The sequence below is a fragment of the Canis lupus genome, chromosome 20 (genome assembly GCF_011100685.1).
Source record: "Canis lupus familiaris isolate Mischka breed German Shepherd chromosome 20, alternate assembly UU_Cfam_GSD_1.0, whole genome shotgun sequence".
NCBI classification, from domain to species: Eukaryota; Metazoa; Chordata; class Mammalia; order Carnivora; family Canidae; genus Canis; species Canis lupus.
In genome coordinates this window covers 28,748,359-28,766,946 of record NC_049241.1, presented here as the reverse complement: position 1 = coordinate 28,766,946, position 18,588 = coordinate 28,748,359, and the positions used below count along the sequence as shown (strand labels likewise).

The following is an 18,588-nucleotide window of genomic DNA, read 5'->3' as shown; positions in this document are numbered from 1 at the left end:
AGGAAGTATAGGGAGACTCATTCTTCTTGGCACATAAAAGCACGTCCCCAAGCTCTTTTTACCCTTCATTTTGTGCTGGCCATTCTGTGAATCTGTCAGAGCATCCACATTCTGTTTACATATCAGCTAATAAAACATGTGGTTTCAAAGAATCGTAATTTAGTTTGTTTTAGTTGGCACTTACAAATACCTCCACATGCTCTAAAAGGCATGTAATGTTTACCATGAATTGAATAGATCACAATCACAGTCACTAACCAATAGCACAGTCTGGGAGAGCAAAAGGCTACTTGAGAAAAAATATCTACATAAAACATTCCCAGGTTATTATTTACAACTATTAATCCTTCACTAATTTTCAGATCTTTAAATGACTGCAATCCAAGAGTTCAAATTTTATATTTTTAATCGTTAGAAGGAGTCCCCAACAAAACCTTCCTTGACTAACACTTCCAATTGTAAAATAATTTTGATTCTACCTCCATGTCTGATGGTATTAAGAATATTTAATACTTCAAGAGGGATAGCAGTTACTTGCTTGAAGAATTTAACAGATTATAAAATGACATTAGTAATGTTATCACAGAGCTTCATGACACTTCTCAGACATCGAGTAAGGACACTTTAAAAAATTAGTTTTACAGATGAAAAAAGAGTTCACAGAGTTTCAAAGTCTTGCCTTCTGGCCGGTGAGTGGAGGGCAAGGCCCTAACTGTAGAGCCCTTTAAGAAACAGTGATAGATACCCATCATTTCCTGCCACGTGGCTGGTAGTAGCAGTATCTGCGTTTAAATGCAAGTAAGTAAAAGCTATTTCAAGATCATTTCTATTTTTAAAATGTGAATATTACTCATTTGAAACTTATTCCTTTTCTCAGATATTTTCTACAGCACCACCGTCTTAATTATAATGAGCATTAAAAAAAATACACTCGCTTATTCATGCTTTGTGATTAAGGGACCCAGTTTCATTTTCATGAGTTAAAAGTCAGCAGGGCCATAGGAAGAGATGGTATAAGCCTGAAAATAGCAAGCTAAAGTTTAGATTTCTTGGTGCTTGCAAATGAAGAGCAACTGCCTGTTAACCTGCTCTCGGTAGGTAAGTGAAGAAACTTCTTCCATGGCTTGGACGTGGCGTAGGGGGTGGTGACTAAAAGAGCTGTATTTGCACTGATTTCTTTATCAGTTAGAATCATGCAGTATAATATTAGAGAAAGAATCTCAATCCAGAAAACTTCTTAGAGATAGGGTACAGGTCAAGTCAAATAAATCAAGGAAAAGGGTTTTGAATATCTGTTCTGGAGTGTCTCCAAGTGTGCTGTACATACCCCCATTTTGCTTCTTACTGGTTGCTTTTTCCCAAAGATGGAAAGGATTTGAAAGAACAAAATGCTTTTCTTACATAAAAGGGAAAAAAAGAATCTAACAGGGCAAAGCTAGTGATACCAGGTTTTATTGGAGCTTTTCAAACCATACTAGAAAATTCTCTCCACCTAGGAGCCTTCTATGTCTCTAGAAAGGCAAACCTGAGACTGACCCTCTGGCAGCCCTGAGTCACAGCCCTCCCCCTTGCTGGGGAACGGAGGTGGTACTGAATCTGCCAGACATTTTCAAATAGGATCTAAGATTTGCTAAGCAATTGTGGAAATTGCCAGATTCACACCCTACAGGATTTCCTGTCATTGGTCCTACAGGATAGATATCCCACTGAAAAAAAAAAAAGTAGTTAAATACATTTAGGAAGCTCCAGGTGAAGCAGAGTTAAATGAGGGTCTATATTACTATGTTCTCAGAGTTTTCAAATCTGTTGTTGTGCTTTGTGGTTCTCTAGGAGATATGAGTGTGGGGTGGATGAGTAGGGGATACAGAATTTTCTAAACAAATCTGGCCATACAGTAGTCCTTTTCTTGAGGTGTGTCTCAAAAGCCTAGGCCAGAAAATGGCAACTATAGCCCACAGGACAGTCTCCTGTTTTTGAAAATAAAGTTTTATGCAACACAGCCACGCTTGTTCATTTGCCTTTTGTCTGTTTTTGATTTTTCACTACAACAGTAGAGCTGAGTAGTTGTGATAGAGATGGTGCAGCTTGAAAGACCTTAATATTCACTATCTGACCTTTTATAGAAAAAGTGTGCTGACCCCTTGCATAGACCGCTATGGAACACGCTGTGAGAAACATTAATTCCTAGGGATATCACCACTAGAGTAAGATACACAGTGCAAACATCACAGCCAGGTTTATATCCCTTATTTCTTGTTTACCTTGTGCAATAAAACAAAGATTTCATTTCATAAAACATTTCTCAACCTCCACCCGCCTCCCCTGCTTTGGACAAGGACGGTACGAGCATCACAGTTGGAAACAGGTAGTGTTTGCTCCCTGTCCATGCTAACAATAAAAACTGTAAGACACCGTTATTCCATCTCTGTATGACTTGCCAGCCATTTGCACCCAAACTCCGATGGTATCAAAAAAGGTTTCCTTACTTGACTGGTTCCCATGACTCCCGCTCAAAGCCCCTGTGAATGGATTGTGCGATTGAGGACTCCATCAAATCCACATATCTAACCACAAGTGGGGCAAACAGGTCTTGCAGGTGTTTGTGAAATTTTCCATTGCACAAATTATCTAGAACAGATAAGCAAAAGCTTGGTAAGAACCCACACTTGCTTTATCAGCATCCACTATACATATAGAAAGGACTGTCTTCTATATTAAATTATACTTCTTATGGAGGATGTAAAAAAAGGGGGAGTCTAAAAGTACATGAACAGCATTGAAGCTCACAATTAGATCTGTCTGGAAGGAAAGTGGAATTCAAAAATATTTCATCCATTTGTTTCATTCTTCTAAAAAGGAAAATTAATCAATGCTCCTTTAAAAAAAACAGTAAAAACAATAATTGACAACTCCTTTTTAGGTTTTCCTTGTAAACCCACTCCCCTTCCTCCCATGACATTAGCAGATAGAAAGAACATTCTGTACCCCTCCCCTCCTTCATCACTCTTCTTGGAAGGAAGGCCTATTTTATGGGTATGTGTTGCTGTAAGATACTGAAGCACTTGGGGTGTTATTTAGCTAGAAATTGTTTTTCATCTAGAAAACATCTTTCAATAAAAATTTCAAAATGTGAAGAGGTTACGTTAATTAGCTTGTTCAAAAGCAAATAAAACACACAGGCAGGAGTACCGCTTATCACACTGCTTGTGGGTTCTTCTGCTTAGTTAAGAGAGGGCTTCGGTGCAACAGGACGTGTGTTGGAAGAAAGAGAATGGCCATCAGCTATAAGTTTGTTTTTTTTTTTAAAGCAACAAGGAAACTATGAGGAGGTTTCACTAGCCTGTAGTCTGCCTGGGACAAAATCATTTTAGTGATCTGTTTATCTGCACACTACTTAGGAAAGCCCACTAAGTCAAAGATAATACATACAGTCGGTACGGAGAAAATCATTCAGCAGCTGAAACAGTGGAAAACTGTCCCATGTGTCTGGAGGCTGCACCTCTAATGCTGCATCCATATCCACTGCAAAAAGCGACAGGAACGTCTCGGCATGCTCCACCATCAAGTCTGACCACCACGCAAAGGCCTTTGAAATGTGGCAGAAAAACAACAGACAAAGAGGTAATAAGCTTCTCCCTCTGACCTAAGATGTGAAGTCAAGCCCTCACCGGTCAAGATTAACTGTGCATCAGCAGGGTTTGGTAATTTTATTGTAAAAAGAACAGCATTTTTTATACAATTGGGCCTCTCAGTGTCCTAAGGCCATGCTTTTCATCGTTCCAGGCCTGCCTCAGAAAGTCTTGATTCTGACCTGCTGGTCGAGGATGCAGCTGCAGAAATGACAGACGTGGAACTTCTGTTCAATTTACAATAATCCAGTATGTTTTGAGTCATGCTCTTTATTACCGTTGTTGGCTGGCTCTTGCTCTAAGGTATAAGAATTTGGGAGTTTCTTCACTGTGTTTATGGGTTTTCTGCTGGTCTAACTTGAAAATTTGCAATTGTGGTTCACTTATATCTACATATCTGGGCTTAATGGTCTATAGTCTCATACAAGCTCAGCAACTCATATATCTCTACACATTGGTCATGTTACTCCTATTTCTCACCATGTCACCAAACTTTTGAGTCAAAATCTCTTTAAGCAGGGAGCCTCTGGTTTTGCATTCTGTTTGTAGGAAAGGTCAGGTGTAAGCTAGAAAACACTCAGTAAGATTGGGACTTACTTTTCTGGGGGTTGGACACATATGTACATTGAAAACCAAAAAATATCAGTGAAGTAACTCATTTTCATGCACGTGGGTCCTTAGAAATCATTGTGCAGGGTCTCAGGGGCAACATTCACATCGGACTGGGCCAGATGTGAATGCCATTCAAAGGCACGCATGCATGTTGACTAATCATTTCTGGCAGGGAGCATGCAGAATGAGTGGCGGTGTCAACAGGCCCCCCCCCCTTTTTTTTCTGATTTCAAAGAGAGCAGAGAAACAAAAACAAATTGCCAGCCCCTTTGTGTCCCCCATCCCCCCCACCCGATGCCGTAAAGTATTTACATTGGAAACACTTTCCGGAGCATTCACCAAAAAAAAAGATGGGAAGGCGATTGGAAACATGAAAGATGATTATGGAAATAATTCCATAAATGAAAGAGTTTGTTCAATGGCCAAGCTCTTCTGTGATTTATTCGTTATTTGGGGGGATATTCTAACAGCCACTAGGAGGCAGAATCAGGGGTCCACCTCTCTTCTTTCATGATCTTTCATTTTACTTACTTCTCCTTTATCAACATGTGGCTGGTTTGCAAATTAAATGGAAAAAATCAAGTCATGGACCATTCTGCAAGGTCAGCTTGGCTGGAAATAGACACCTGCTTTTTCCATTTTAATTTACAGTAAAACCTCACTGATTCAGAGTAGTGAGAGAAGAGGGATGTTCATTTGTCAGCAAAAAACCTAAGTTATGGGGTTTTCTAAAAAGAGGTAGCATTTTATTGTTTTCAAATGCAGTCTGTAATTGGGCACCAAAGTAAATGGTATTTCCTGATTACCACACAAATATATCACAAATGTAGAAGCTTTTTAGAGAAACTTCTAATAATTGTAGACAAATTGATCTATAAAATGAAGTCAAAGAGATAGAAGCTTTAACTTCAGTGGGCCTGGGATGAAATCTGTGAGAAAGGCTTTAGAATTTCCAGAGAAAGTTGAGATCATGTCAAATGTCCTACTTAAGAAACACTATAAGAGCCACATCTGCAGTTGAATTGTCACAAGCATTTAAGTCTGAATTGATGAGGTTTTATTGTAGTTTTACTACACTGGCATGAGAGCCCTGGGGTTTGGGGCTGGCTCCACTGACCATTTGGCTATATCTGGCAGAGGAAGAAATCCTCCACCTCACACCCAGAGCTCTCCCAGCCACCTGTCTTCTAGGCAGAGACCTTCTAAATATTGGGACTTACTGGAGTCCCACTCCCACCCCCAACCCTATATATAGGAGTGATGACTCTCATCCATCCTGATGCAGGATATTTGCAAAATTCACAAAAGCACACCAAATGTTGGTTGCTGGTACTTATTCTTTTGTTATTTGATTAACTTTACATCTTCAGGGTGAGTCCAAGTAAACAGTTACTGGGGAGACTGAGTTGCCTTCCCAGACATGATTTTGCTCTAGGATGACAGAAAACAAAACAAAACAAAACACAGAACAAAAAAACCAATCCTAAATGTCTGAAATTAAAAATATCTTTGCCCAACCTTATACCTGGTTATTACCAGGTTTATTTACAAGTTGCAAACCAGAGGCCCTAAGAAGCACCCACTTGTACTAGCTACAGAGAACTTAGTCCTTCTTTAGAATTTAATAAAATTGAGCAATTGTCTATAGTTGTTGCATTAATAGTCATGTAGATAGGCAGCCTTACAAAGAACAATGACTACTGTGATGTGAATTATCACTTTAGAAGTCTGGCAGAGAAGCTTAGGATTCTAGAACGAAGACAATTTAAATATAGAAGTTGTAGGAGAAATGAAGACCAAATCTATTTCTGAACGCCCAAGGTCATTCCTCCAGAACTTCATCATCAAGCCTGACTCTCTGAGAAGGAGAAAAAGATTCTGGCAAGGACAATAACAACCAAAAAACCATTATCATAATTTCAATCAGATAAAAAGAATCTGTGTGACTGGGTTGAGCAAGGCAAGCTTTAAAATTATAACAAAACAAAATAAAAAACCCCACCCAAACCCAACAACTATATTTATTTAATGCTTGCTCATACAGGTGAATGCTATTTTTGTACATGAGTTAACTCAGGGTTTGTGGGCATCTAAAGTCTTTGGAAATCTTTTCCAAAGACAATAGGGAGGTGTACTTTGGCTTCTAAATACTTACCCGTAGCGTTTCATTATTTAAAGGCAAAGATGTATACTTTAGGAATACAGTCCACCACACTGAACACATTGTATATTCTGTACACAAACTACATGTATATATGTACCCCTTTGTATACCACAATACATATATACATATACATACGTATACATAGAGAGAGAGATTGGAAAGGTGGAGCGATGATACATGAAGGCATAATTCGTGTGTGCACATGTGTGTGTGAATAATGTAGGCTCTCAGAGCAGAATTAAGCTGAAATTAGAGATAAATAGGACAACTGTTACTGTATCATGCATGAGTATATGTGCGATGCATTTCTAGCTGATGAGAACGTTTTCTCTTGGGGCATTTAATTACTTTGTATTGGAATTTAAAATGGTACCAAGGATCATTATTTTTTTGGTGGGGGAAGCAAGTCTACTTGTCATTTTCATTTGTGTGGTGCCACCAAACAGCACGGCTCTACAGCCAAGACCCATGCTTAGGATTTAGTGATTTTTGAGAGTTTATTAAGCACTCAAAATATACAGTGAGTACTGGTTAGTAGAAAAAAAATCTTCGTACTTCATTCTTTGGGCAGCAAAACCTCATCTTAAATGTACCAGGGCAAATTCTACTTCTCTAGCTGTAGCCCAGGAGCTCTTGACCTAACTATACCTTGAAATCAGCTGAGCAGCTTTTAAAAATTACTAATAGGCGGCTCCTCCCATGAGATTCTGATTAATTGAGCTGGGGTAAGGCCCTGGCATCAGCAATTTTTGAGAGCTTTCCAGGTGATTGCAATCTGTAAGTGAATGCTGAGAACAAAGGGTGGTACCTTTCTGGACCACTCCATCTTGAAATGAACCCCGTCTTCTTTCAACACGTTCTGTCTGTACCACCCATTTGGTACTTTTCACATAGGTTTTGTCCTTTTCATGATCACATATTCATATATTTTGTTCCTTAGCAGCCAAAATTTGTTGAGAACTTACTATATGCCAGGCATAACAGACGATGCTTTACTCAATGTGGCCTTCCATCCCAACAATGACCATCTGAGGTAGATTCTATTGTTATCTCCCACTTACAGGATGGGACAGGTTAAGTAACCAGGTTGAGATCAGAAAGCAATGAGGAGGTAAAGCTGGGAATTCAAACTCAAGCTTCTCTGGCACAGAACCCGAGCTCCTGGCCACTCTGCACCATATTGTTTGAAGCCCAAGACTACTTTATGTCTCCTTGGCCTTCCCAAAAGCACTGAGGTAGTAGCCTCAGTGCTCAGTAGATAGGTGGCTTTTGATTAATGAAATTTTTGTGACTGGGTGAAATTACTAATTCAGGAAATAATCTTGCACATTTATCAAAAACCAAATTGAGCCTCCAAATTCAAAGTATGCTGAAATTTTCAGTTTTAGCTCTCAAAGTCAGTAAAGGAAAGTAAAATTGAATTTATTTCTACTCTATTTATTTACCCTGGATGGGTTTTGGATGGGTAAGACTAAAATATTTTCACGATGATGGTTATTAGGGTAATTTAAGAGGATGATTAGCACTCAGTGAAAAAAGGGCTTTGTTGTTGAAAAGTAAAAAAAATAGAAGTCTTCTTTGGAATATCAACTTCTCTTTGGTACCTCTTTTGAGTAATTTGGGAAAATATCCATCCTTTCTTAGCCTGTAGCAGCCTCAGAGAATAACGTGGTTACAAACCAAGCATGCCTGTCATTTTTCTTCTTTTACTTAAAAGCACAGCAGCCCAGCTGTGACTTAGGAAAATATCTTCTTCATATCCATGTCTTCAGAAACATGTAGATTTGGTTCAGCATCATGGGAAAAGCCTCAACATCCAAGTCAGGGGAGGGCCTCTGGAGATGTTTGGGTGGACACCCGGAAAGAACATACTTACCGTCACTTAAACCTCAAAGGCCCCCCCCACATCTGAAAGGGACATCCTACAGGATGCAGTTGAAAAAAAATTCTAGCCCAACTTAATTTTATGTCTGGAGGTATGTCCTAGTTTCCATATTTGGAGGGTGTTGATCTGGCCCCTCTTGTCATTCCTGGTGTGCACTGCTGGGTGCTGTAGGAGTCAGTTACGCTCACCTCAAGGGGTCTTCACCCCATCCTCAGAGGGTTTTGAAGGGAAATCATGATTCTTTGGCACTCTCTCTATATATAAATACTGTATATATGATTCACATACAGACAGTTGTAGAAGAAGATTAGTATCACTCTGGCCAGCTACTGGTTACGACGGTTGGGTACTCATCTGCTGTGAGAAAGGTAAGTACAGACGGACATAGGAAACTAAGACAGGCTAAGGACAGAATCCAGGCAGGTGGGAGGCGCGTGTCGGGATGTAACTGCAGTTGTTGTTAGGTAGGTATATCAATCAATTGCTTCATGCACGCACAAGAGAACCCCCACATTTACCCTGCCGTGGAGGGCCACCATTTCACAAGCAGTCCACTGGAGGTTGCTGTTACATTCCTTGGGTCAGTGTTAGAAAGCAGGAGCACCCAGGAAAAGTCCCAGTAGAAGACATGGTACTGAAAGGGCATGCACAGACTATGACAGCAGGTGGCTGGCTCATTCGGTTTAGTCACATACCTCTTTTCCCTGCCACGATCAGCCATGATTGAGTGGAACAGTAGAAAAACAGGGAGGAAATTTAAATATGCAATCAGGCATTAGTCGGGACGATTGGATTTATGGTGTATTATATATTATTTAACTATACTGTCAATTCTCATTTATCATGGGAATGATCATTTTAAGTGCTTGAGAAATTGCTTTTATGGAATGCCTTGTTTCCCCTTTTGCTGTAGAATGGAATGGAGAGGAAGAGTGAAAATTAGTGCAATTTTCCGAAAGGTTATTTTTAAGAGCAATGATTTTAAATCTTAGTTTTGAAACAAGAAGTGATAAAAATATTTTGACCATAATGGAGTCTTAGGATCTTTTTTTTTTTTTTCTTTTTTTGGAAGGGTTGGGTTGTTTAGGTCCTTATAGGTTTGGGATTTGATTAGCCTTGCAATCCCTTAGTTTACAATAATTATCAAAATGATCATTTTGACAGTGGCTCATAAGAAAAAAAAGGAAAAAGTAAGCTGTATCTATTTAGATGTATGTTGGCGAATCGACAGGTTGAACAACACAGAATAATTCACTTCTGTTACTACGTTTAGCAACCTAGGTCATCCGAGATTAACAGATGAAGACTTTGGTGCAAGCAGAGAGTAAGTTACAGAGATAAATTCAAAAACATGGCCTGTGATCCACACACCAAATAAAAGAAATAAAAACAACAGTGGCAGCAACAATGACAACCACAGAAGACCAAAAGGTATTTTGTGTATTCTGGATGATAACCATATGCTGCTTGAGTAAATTATCTTTAAAATATACTCACCTCTTTTGCTGGTTGCTAGAAACATCTGAAAAGTTAAGCTGAAATGGAGAACATGCTACCACTTTTTGCTTGCTTTTAACAACCTTCCCAAGGCTTCTCTTTGCAACACTTCCACTTTCCTTCTCTTTGCAAGGCCAGTTAAAAGAAAATGGGTGTTAAGGCATCTTGTTCATGTCGCTGGTAGGATCAGTTCTGCACTTTCCAGCTAAGGGACACCCAAAGAGACATTTATTTTCCCGCCATGCCTGCTCACCTCTGCGTGGTGCTCCTCATTCTGTTGGAGAACCTCAATGACTAGTTCAGCAAGGCGGATTGTGTCCTCGAGCTTTTTGGCAGGAGTGATTAAGCGGCCTACATTTTCTGTGGTACAAGAATTTGTGTTAAAATTCAGCGAAAGCCTCAGGCTAGGTTTGTGGCCATTAGAACTAGTGGATAAGAAATGTCAAATAGTTACCAATTTTTTTTTTTAAGTTTCATGCAAATGTTAAGTGCCACATAATTAGTAGTGAGCAAACCATAAAGCCATTTTGTTATTATCACCATCGTCATTAGAATACATATTAAGAAAAAGCAGTGCTCCAGCTTCAAATTTGCATATTAAGCTACATTAAGTTTATGACAGCCCATTTCAAATTTAGTGACATTTTGTACACACGTTCTTTAAAGACAGCATAAATGTACTATCTTATATCACTCTCTAGACCGTGTTCGTGCTACCTGAAGTGGGAAGCTTACTCTTGATTGCTGTGACATTTGTTCCCTGGATTTGTCCCTGGATATTTGATACTATAGCATTGTTTTTCATTACAGGTCTGCATGTTTAACAGGTATGGGAATGTTCATTTTGAACAAGCAGAATCAAAGGTCTGGCTGTTTTAAGTTGTCCAGGGAGGAGATTGAAAGTTAAGGGACATTCCTGGGCCATTAGGTAGAAGGTGGGATAGAATCAGTAAAAGGGTGTTGGGAGTAGATTACTGGATGAACTGGTGGAAGCTTGTGCCACCTGTTGGTACAATTGAAATTTTATCAGGGGGGTGGCAACAATGGACTCAAAAATATTTCTTTGAAAAAAAAAGTCTTTGTTTTTATTGTGTTGAAAGCATTTGTGTTTTTATCTGACTCAAGAATAAATAGAACCCTGGTTGATTTTGAGTCTTTTGTAGAGGTGAAATCATGGTTTGCTAAGGTCATTATGTTACCAAAAATTAAACATTTTTTTCCAGGAGGGTAAGCAGTAATATTTAAAATACAAAGGTTTCCCTAGCCAATCAAATCGCTTGAATTTAATCAGTCTGCACTCATAGGAGATCTTCCATTTCATGTTGAAACTTTCAAACCTTGAAGCCTCAGAGTCCTTTGGAACACACAGAGTATAATGGCAATACGGATCCGTTAGTGTGATTCCACAGGCAGGTATATGTGTGCACAAAAAAGAGTGCCAGAACGTATTTTTATCTCCTCATCTAAAGCAGATGTATTTTGGCTTCAGGGTTTTTCTAGCTAAAGGAAATTATTCAATACTTCACAGGAAGATTTTGTTGTTGTTTGTGTTGTTGTTTTGGAGTGGGAAGGGTTTAAACAAAGTTATGAGTGACTGTTAATTTACAAAAGAAACTTAAGAGAGCCATATAATGTTCCTTTGTACATTTGTTACACAGGCGATGAACATGTCAGATGATTAGTAATTTGGGATTTAATAATGAAAGACAAATTCAGTGAAACACTATGCAAAGAGAGTTGTAGCCAATGGAAGCTAAGAATGGTAAGATGGGGTTGTCAAGGTACTTCAAGTTTCAGTCCAACAAGGTCTGATGACTGGTGTGAAAGTGGGTTTTCTGGATTCAGGCCAATGGAACGCTATATTGTCTCTACCATGCACAGGTGGAAATGTGGCTGGATATGGTTAGGGCATGAAGGTGGGAGTGCTGGGGAACATAAATATACAGATGAGGCAGGGAATGTCCAATGCTCAGAGGAAGGAAATATGCAGAGTTTAGGGTCAATAGCTCATTGCCTGGTCCAGAGCAATAAATATGTAGAGAGAGAATGAGCGACAAGATTGACTTCTGCACTTTTGGGGCACCTGGCTTATGTATAATTTCATAAATGGGCTATCATAATTTCATCAGGAGACTTTCAGGCATTTCTACAAACATACTGTGTATATATGTTTGAGTAATATGTGTAGAATGAGGTATTTGCATTTTGATAGTAAATATGCATAAGCTACTATTTTTTATTAGTTGGTATTCACATTTACACATCAATTTGCAAATTCCTCATCCTATGCTTATTACCCATTCGACACATACACCCACATACACACATCACACACTTACATACATTTTCTAGTAACCAGACAAGCCTGCACATTAATACAAATCTGCAGGAAATCCCACTTGGGGCACATCTTTGAAATCTCTAGCTTTAAGAATAAAGAACATTGTCCTTTGCATGGAATACTCACCAAATCTAGGGGAATTCTAACTGCATATGACATATGATATAGACAGGAAGTAATTCCCACCAATATTTTTATTTACTTGCATTTAAAAGCTGTGAATGATATTTATGTTTGGAGAAATCCAAGATGTTTAAGCTGGGACCACCTGAAGATTTGTTTTAATATGCAGTACTCTTAGATTGACTACAATATATATTGATAGATACACATAAAGTGTATATGTGCACGCAGCCATTCTATAAGTGTGTGCACATGTACACAGATATGTGTATGCCTGATGTATATATACAAACAGTATGTTTAATAAAACCTTTTGTAATTTTACTTTAACATGAAACTATTAAAATAAGCAGGTTAAAGACCCTTTAATCTAGGATGCTTGATCTTCCAATTAACCCATGTAGCAGACTTTCATTTACTATTAATTAGCTGCAATTCCATTATCTGTAGATCAAGCCACTTTATTGAGACATGACACTATTTTCTTCTTCATTTGCATATCTAACTGACTAGCTAAATGGCAAAAACCATACTAAAAACAACTTTTCTAAAATGTTGTCTTTAAAGAAAATATTGTGCAAAATCCTCTAGCATGTCCTCCCCCCCATCAGAGGTCAAGGAGAAATTTGTGCTTAGACTTGATTTTTTTTGTCACTTCCGCTGTCTTGAAATGGATTGCAACATTCCTATCACCCAATCTCATACTAGCTGGAGCACTGAAGAAGAGGGGAACAAAAGCTACAATATACTTAGTAAACATTTCATACACAGAATTGAAGCTCATAACATATAAAAAAATAGTCATGCAAAATGTTATGCAACAACAATGTTATTTTGTGCTGACATTGAGATTTGAAAATGTTGCATATGTCAGACATAGCTGGACAAAAAAATGTGGACATTTGGAAATAAATGCTCTCTTTCGACTGTCTCAAAACCTACAGTGTCAAACTTGAGAGCCTGAGCCTCAGCTTAGTGTTCCAAACTGAAACAAAATTTCAAGAAGAAAAATGAACAGAAAAGCAAACGAAGCTAGAAAGCTGCTGAATAAAGTAACCGTAGAAGTTTACAGTACTTGGTTTTGGCCTAGGCATGCCTTTGAGCCTCTGATAAAACATGCTGGTCTGCTTTTGGGTGGGTGGAGGAGGCCCAGGAGGTGACGGGGGAGCTGCTCGGGTAGGTGAGGAGAGACAGTAAAAAAGGAAAGAGACAAGGTGACTTTCACAAAGGTGACAAGTAAGATGACGAACTCTGAAAAGAACAACCAAACAAGCAACAGTGATGAGACACAAACCGAGAGCTGCCGCTTTCTTGGAGTTACCGCAATACTACAGAGGTGTGACATTGTGTGACAAGGGACGGGACTCTTACCAGCGTCACCAGTACCGCCCTACCGAGACACTCAAGAGGCTGAATGCAAACACTGGATGCCTTTATCCAGATGGATACACATGAATGATGGTGGCAGCATCATCGACAGAAAGAAGATACACTTTGGTTCAATGAAGAACGCCTCTATGTTAATAGCTGCTTCCTCTTCCCAATGATTAGACTTGATGGATTCATAGCCAGAAGATCTGGCTCCTCACCCTCAATATGCTACTTAACTTTCTTACATAACCTTTTTTACCTTCTTTTTAAGCTCCTTGTGCTTCAGATTCCTCAGCTATGAAGTGAGACTATTAATATCTTTTTTTATATACCTTGTGGGGCTGATGTTAAGAGCAAATAAAATAATGCCCGGACAGATCTCTGTAAAGCCTAGGGTGTCTACAAACGTTCACTGTTGTCTCCAATGCTGGGAGAAAGCAGGAATTAATTGCTTTACAAAAGCAGATGAAGGGCCATTATTAGTTCAAGTGAGCTAGGGAATATTCTTGCTCCCTTTGTGGAATTTCAACATGTCAAAATCTGTCATTTTGGGGAAAAATGTGTGGTATCTGATTGTTTCCAGCTCATTTAATTATTTTCAATTTGGAATTCTCGTGGCTTTTATATTGTGGGTTGAATCATATATAAAAACTTGCCAGCTTATCAAATATGTTACTTGCTATTCCAAATGTTAGAATACTGTAATCAGCACTTGACCCATCTGTCATGTGGTTTACGATATCAGCACAGCAAACATCCTATAACAATAGCCTCTCCTTCAATACAGACACGGAGCACTATCAGCTTCTACAATTCTCTCTCTCTAATGAGTGTCTCATTAACCTTAGACCTGCTCCTTTTTAATAGTTCCTCATTTATAAAGCAATCTGTATGGTGAGGGGGACATGCTACATTGCCAAGTTTGCTTCTGGGTTTGCTTGAATTTTCAACTGGGAAAATGAATTTTACTGCAGGCTGATAGGAAATGGAATTCTAGCAACATTAATAAAAATACAAGAATTAAGGACAAATATAATATTCTGGTAAAACTATCGATTGAAAGCAGAAGTTGATGAGGTCTTTTGCTTGTGGGACTACCTCAGTGTTTTGAGTGCAGGACTAAAAAATATTATCTACCAGTCTCCTCTTATTTAAATCTTTTGTTTGGAAAAGATTGTGAATAAGTAGAATTTGGAGAAATCAGTGTTGAATTAACATTATTTAGAGGAAGGCAACTACTCATCCTTTATAAAAAAAATTCTTCATATTTTAATATTCTGTTAAAAGCTGGTTTTCCACCTACAGCTAGCTGTGCTGAAAGTTAGGTACATCTCTGGTAATGCATTCTCATGGCTCTTTCAGCAAATGCATGTTACCTGAGCATGTAATTCTCATGGCAACTTCTTACTCATTCTCACCCAGATAGCTAGACCAGTGTAGAGAAACCCTTGACCTGGTGGTTTACAAAACAACGAAGTGTCCCCGGGCCAATCCATAACCCCCGAGGCAGCAGATACATATTTCAGCGGAGTGGGTCTTGATGAAAATTCGTAAAGGGATTCCCTCCTGCCAACTCCCTGTCCAGAATTCTGACAGTGAGGTTTGCCACCATAGAAAAACAAGCTCCCTCTTTTTTTCTCCTCACAGAGCAAAACAAAAACATCATACCTTGGTTTCCAACTTCATTTACCCAATTACCATTGCTCATGTTTACACAATTAAATCTGCTTGGCTTCCAGAGAGAGAGTTAAATGTGACTGCAGAAAAACAAAAAGAGAATTCCTCTGCATGCTCAGCTAAGCCAAGGAAGAGAAGCATCCAGGAGCGAGAGACACTCCAATTAGCCCTCAAATAACCTGACCATCTCTGCTTCCAGCGAGTGAATTGCCAGTCTCTGAAATATCATATGAGAGATGGATATGGTTGATGGAAAGCCCACTTACTACCAAGTTCCAACCTATTGACGTGTTGCTGAAGATGCCAGTGTTAGTGTTATGCTCTCACTGGAAAGAACCAGCCTGCAGCAATTTGTTACAATTTGGGAGTGGAGGGGACAAGAGCTGGGGTGGGAACAGAAAGTTAAGCAGATAGCCACATTCTACTTTCCAGAGTACACTGCCTCTCTAAAATGATGGCTCCATGGACCACACATGTAGTGCAAGGTTACAACTCAGCATGCCTTCTTCAGTGAAGTTATCCTTTATATACACTTGACGCCTTGCATCTTCATCACTGCCTTTCAGAAAATTTCATCTCTAGCACAGCACAAAGTATATGGTAATAAAGATGTGGATGAATCATGGATTGTTTTCTCTACTCTTTTCATGGTACCTATCTTTGTCTCTTCCCTATAAGGACATGGGTGGCATGGCCTATCTATTCTATCTCCAAAATGTCTCTTGATTTTCTCTTTCACTGTTTTAGGTCATGTGCCCACATTCTTGCTGAGGGGGTAGACATGCAATCCATCTCATCATCTCCACCTCAACTGTTGCTGAAGACTGCCAGCCACTTTTGGTCCCTTTCCTCCTCTGAAGTTCATTGTCTCTGCAGCAGGCATACGAGTGACCTTGTAAAGCACACATCTGAGCCTGTCATGCTCCTACTTATACACCTTTATGAGATCCCTTTATAACAAGAGTTATACCTTCATATGCCATAACAAGAGAGTGCCTTTTTAACAAAGGTCCACCTCCTCTGTTGATATCTCTACTTGAACACCCTTAAAGGCCCTTAAAAATAGCAAATTATATTCAATGTCAGTCTCTCCCAATGCCCAATGCATTTTGCATTTCTAGGGCCTAAAGCAGTGCCTGGCCCAGCAGGTCCTCAAATATTGGTGGAAGGAAATCCTCAGTGGATTCTACCCAATGCAGTACTTTCATGGAAAAGCAAATATTCTGTGGTTGCAATAGGCATATAAACTATATAGTAACTTTATCTGTTACTAAATGCTGCTCATTACTTAACAAATATATAACTTAAACTTCCAAACCAGAGAACAACTTTGGGTATCTTGATGCAATTGAAAATGATTTAAGATAATTTAAGATACTTTTTATTTAAATTACATTGTATCAACAAGAAAGAAATAATATCATTATAGTATGTTTCTTCTCCAATTTGGTATCTTTGTATCCCAAATCATGCTTTGCCCTTAAGACTGAACTATTGCACCTAAGAAAAATGAACTAAATTTTGGATGGATACAGGGTGGACATCTGTTATTCATGCAGGTACAGTAAACTTCCTCAGGAGAATTGCCTCTCTGCTCCAAATGGTTCTGATGGGAATATCAAGCAATAACTCCTACAAGTACAAGGGCAGTCATATGAGGCAAGCCAGGCCAACCACAGCACCCTGTGCCATCAGGGGAAATATGATTGGCTCAGGGATTAACATGTGACCCAAGCTGGGCCAATGAGGCCCTACTCTGGAATATTACACTACTGCCTGGAAAGGAAAATTATTTTTCCTCTAGGATTGTTTGCTAGGATAAAAGCCTGGTGCCTTCTCTACCCATGTTTCTCCCAACCCCCTTATCATGACTCCCAGTCACATTAAAGAAGCCTGTCAGCAGTTGGAGAGATCAAAACACACTAAAATTCTTTATCCTGTATCCATGCATTCCCAGCTATATGGTGCAAAGATCCCCTTTCCTTGATTAAGTTTTTTTGTGTTTTTGTTTTTGTTTTGTCACTGGCTATAGTAAGAATCTAGCTTTTAATTATTAAATATCCAAGCAGTCCCCAAATAAGCTTTCCTGTATATGACCACAAGCTCTCTGGGGCAGGATATTGGGACATCTGGAAGGATGATCAACAGAGGTAAATACTTTAGGAAGGACAGGAACACCCCAAAGAGTTCTTCCTGAGTCACTAGTCTTTGACTCCCAGGAGTCAAAGACATCTCGTCCTGGGAATGCATCAAAGACCCTGGCTTAGGTAAAATCTCCCGTGCTGCATTCCTGTAGCACCTTACATTTCCCTTTACCATAGTCAGCGGAATGTCATTACTTGTTTTACACTTGTGTTCTCTACCCTGTCATAAGCTCCCAGGTAGGCATCATGACTGCTTTCGCTTGTGGCTCTGGTCCCTGGCAGAGCTCCTGAAACTTAGTGGGTATTTAACAAATATATGCAGAGCTTTATTGTAATGCTTTATTTTGAGGTTTATGATAAAAGGAAAAATCGTCTACCCCCTAGATTTTATTGACATCCCAATTGCAATCACTGGGTCAGTAGCTTTAGCATCATGTGGGAGCCTCTTGGAAATGCAGATTTCCAAGTCCCACCCAACACCTACCAAATCAGAACCTATGTTTTAATAAGATTCTCAGAGATTTGTGTGAACACGGAAGTTTGAGAAGCTGTGTTTTATATTCTATTTCCAAAATCAAATAATATATCTATACTACACATCTGGTTTTAGAAGTTCCTTTTTAAATAAGATAAATAATAACAGCTAAATTATATAATGAATATTTACTATGTGCCAGGCAGTGTGCTCAAAGCTTTATTTGGAATATGTGTTTTGATCTTTCCAGCAACTTTTTTGGGGGAGGAACCATTATCAGCCCCTTTTACAGAAAATAAAAATGAGGCTTAAAGAAGTTAAGAGACTCATTGAAACCAAAATCGTGATGTAAGTTTTTGGTGTAACAATCCTGAGTGCTTAGGCTGGTTCTGAAGTAGTGTTTTCTGTGATTTGTACATAAAGGATGCAAACATGTGAATACTGGGCACCAACAGCTGTCATATTGAAAACTCATTCCAGTTAATGGATTATGGGTGGAGCCACTATCTTGTGGCTGAAAGATAAGGCAGCCTAGGGCTGGGGCAGGGGGGTTCTGAATGTGTGCAGGACCTTGGACCTATAAGAAGTTTGACTGGAGATAGGAGAAGATACAAAGGGTTGACTACAGAATCTGCGTGGCACTCCTTTGGATGCATTTGGCTTGCTCTAG

The 18,588-nt window shown here is 39.2% G+C and overlaps 1 protein-coding gene and 1 long non-coding RNA gene across 20 annotated transcripts in view; one reads left to right on the top strand and one right to left on the bottom strand.

Moving 5' to 3' along the window:
- Positions 1-18,588, bottom strand: part of CADPS (calcium dependent secretion activator) — a 465,131-nt gene that overhangs the window by 92,414 nt on the left and 354,129 nt on the right. For 6 of the 17 annotated variants that reach the window (XM_038565968.1, XM_038565965.1, XM_038565967.1 and 3 more), the window contains 3 exons: positions 10,041-10,147; positions 3,430-3,586; positions 2,487-2,628 (listed from right to left, as the gene is read on the bottom strand). In XM_038565968.1, the coding sequence (XP_038421896.1) occupies positions 2,487-2,628; positions 3,430-3,586; positions 10,041-10,147 (406 nt within the window). Of the gene's footprint in view, positions 1-2,486; positions 2,629-3,429; positions 3,587-4,772; positions 4,794-8,985; positions 8,995-10,040; positions 10,148-18,588 lie in introns of all 17 variants that reach the window. The other 11 variants (XM_038565963.1, XM_038565952.1, XM_038565959.1 and 8 more) reach the window with 3 other exon arrangements.
- Positions 6,006-15,924, top strand: LOC111091290. Of its 3 annotated transcripts, none has more exons than XR_005374831.1 (3): positions 6,006-6,285; positions 9,564-9,721; positions 15,270-15,924. It is a non-coding gene; the product is annotated as an uncharacterized LOC111091290 (long non-coding RNA). The 3 variants fall into 3 exon arrangements; XR_005374832.1 differs by lacking the exon at positions 6,006-6,285 and adding an exon at positions 8,574-8,658 and having other exon boundaries at positions 15,362-15,924; XR_005374830.1 differs by lacking the exon at positions 6,006-6,285 and adding an exon at positions 8,574-8,658.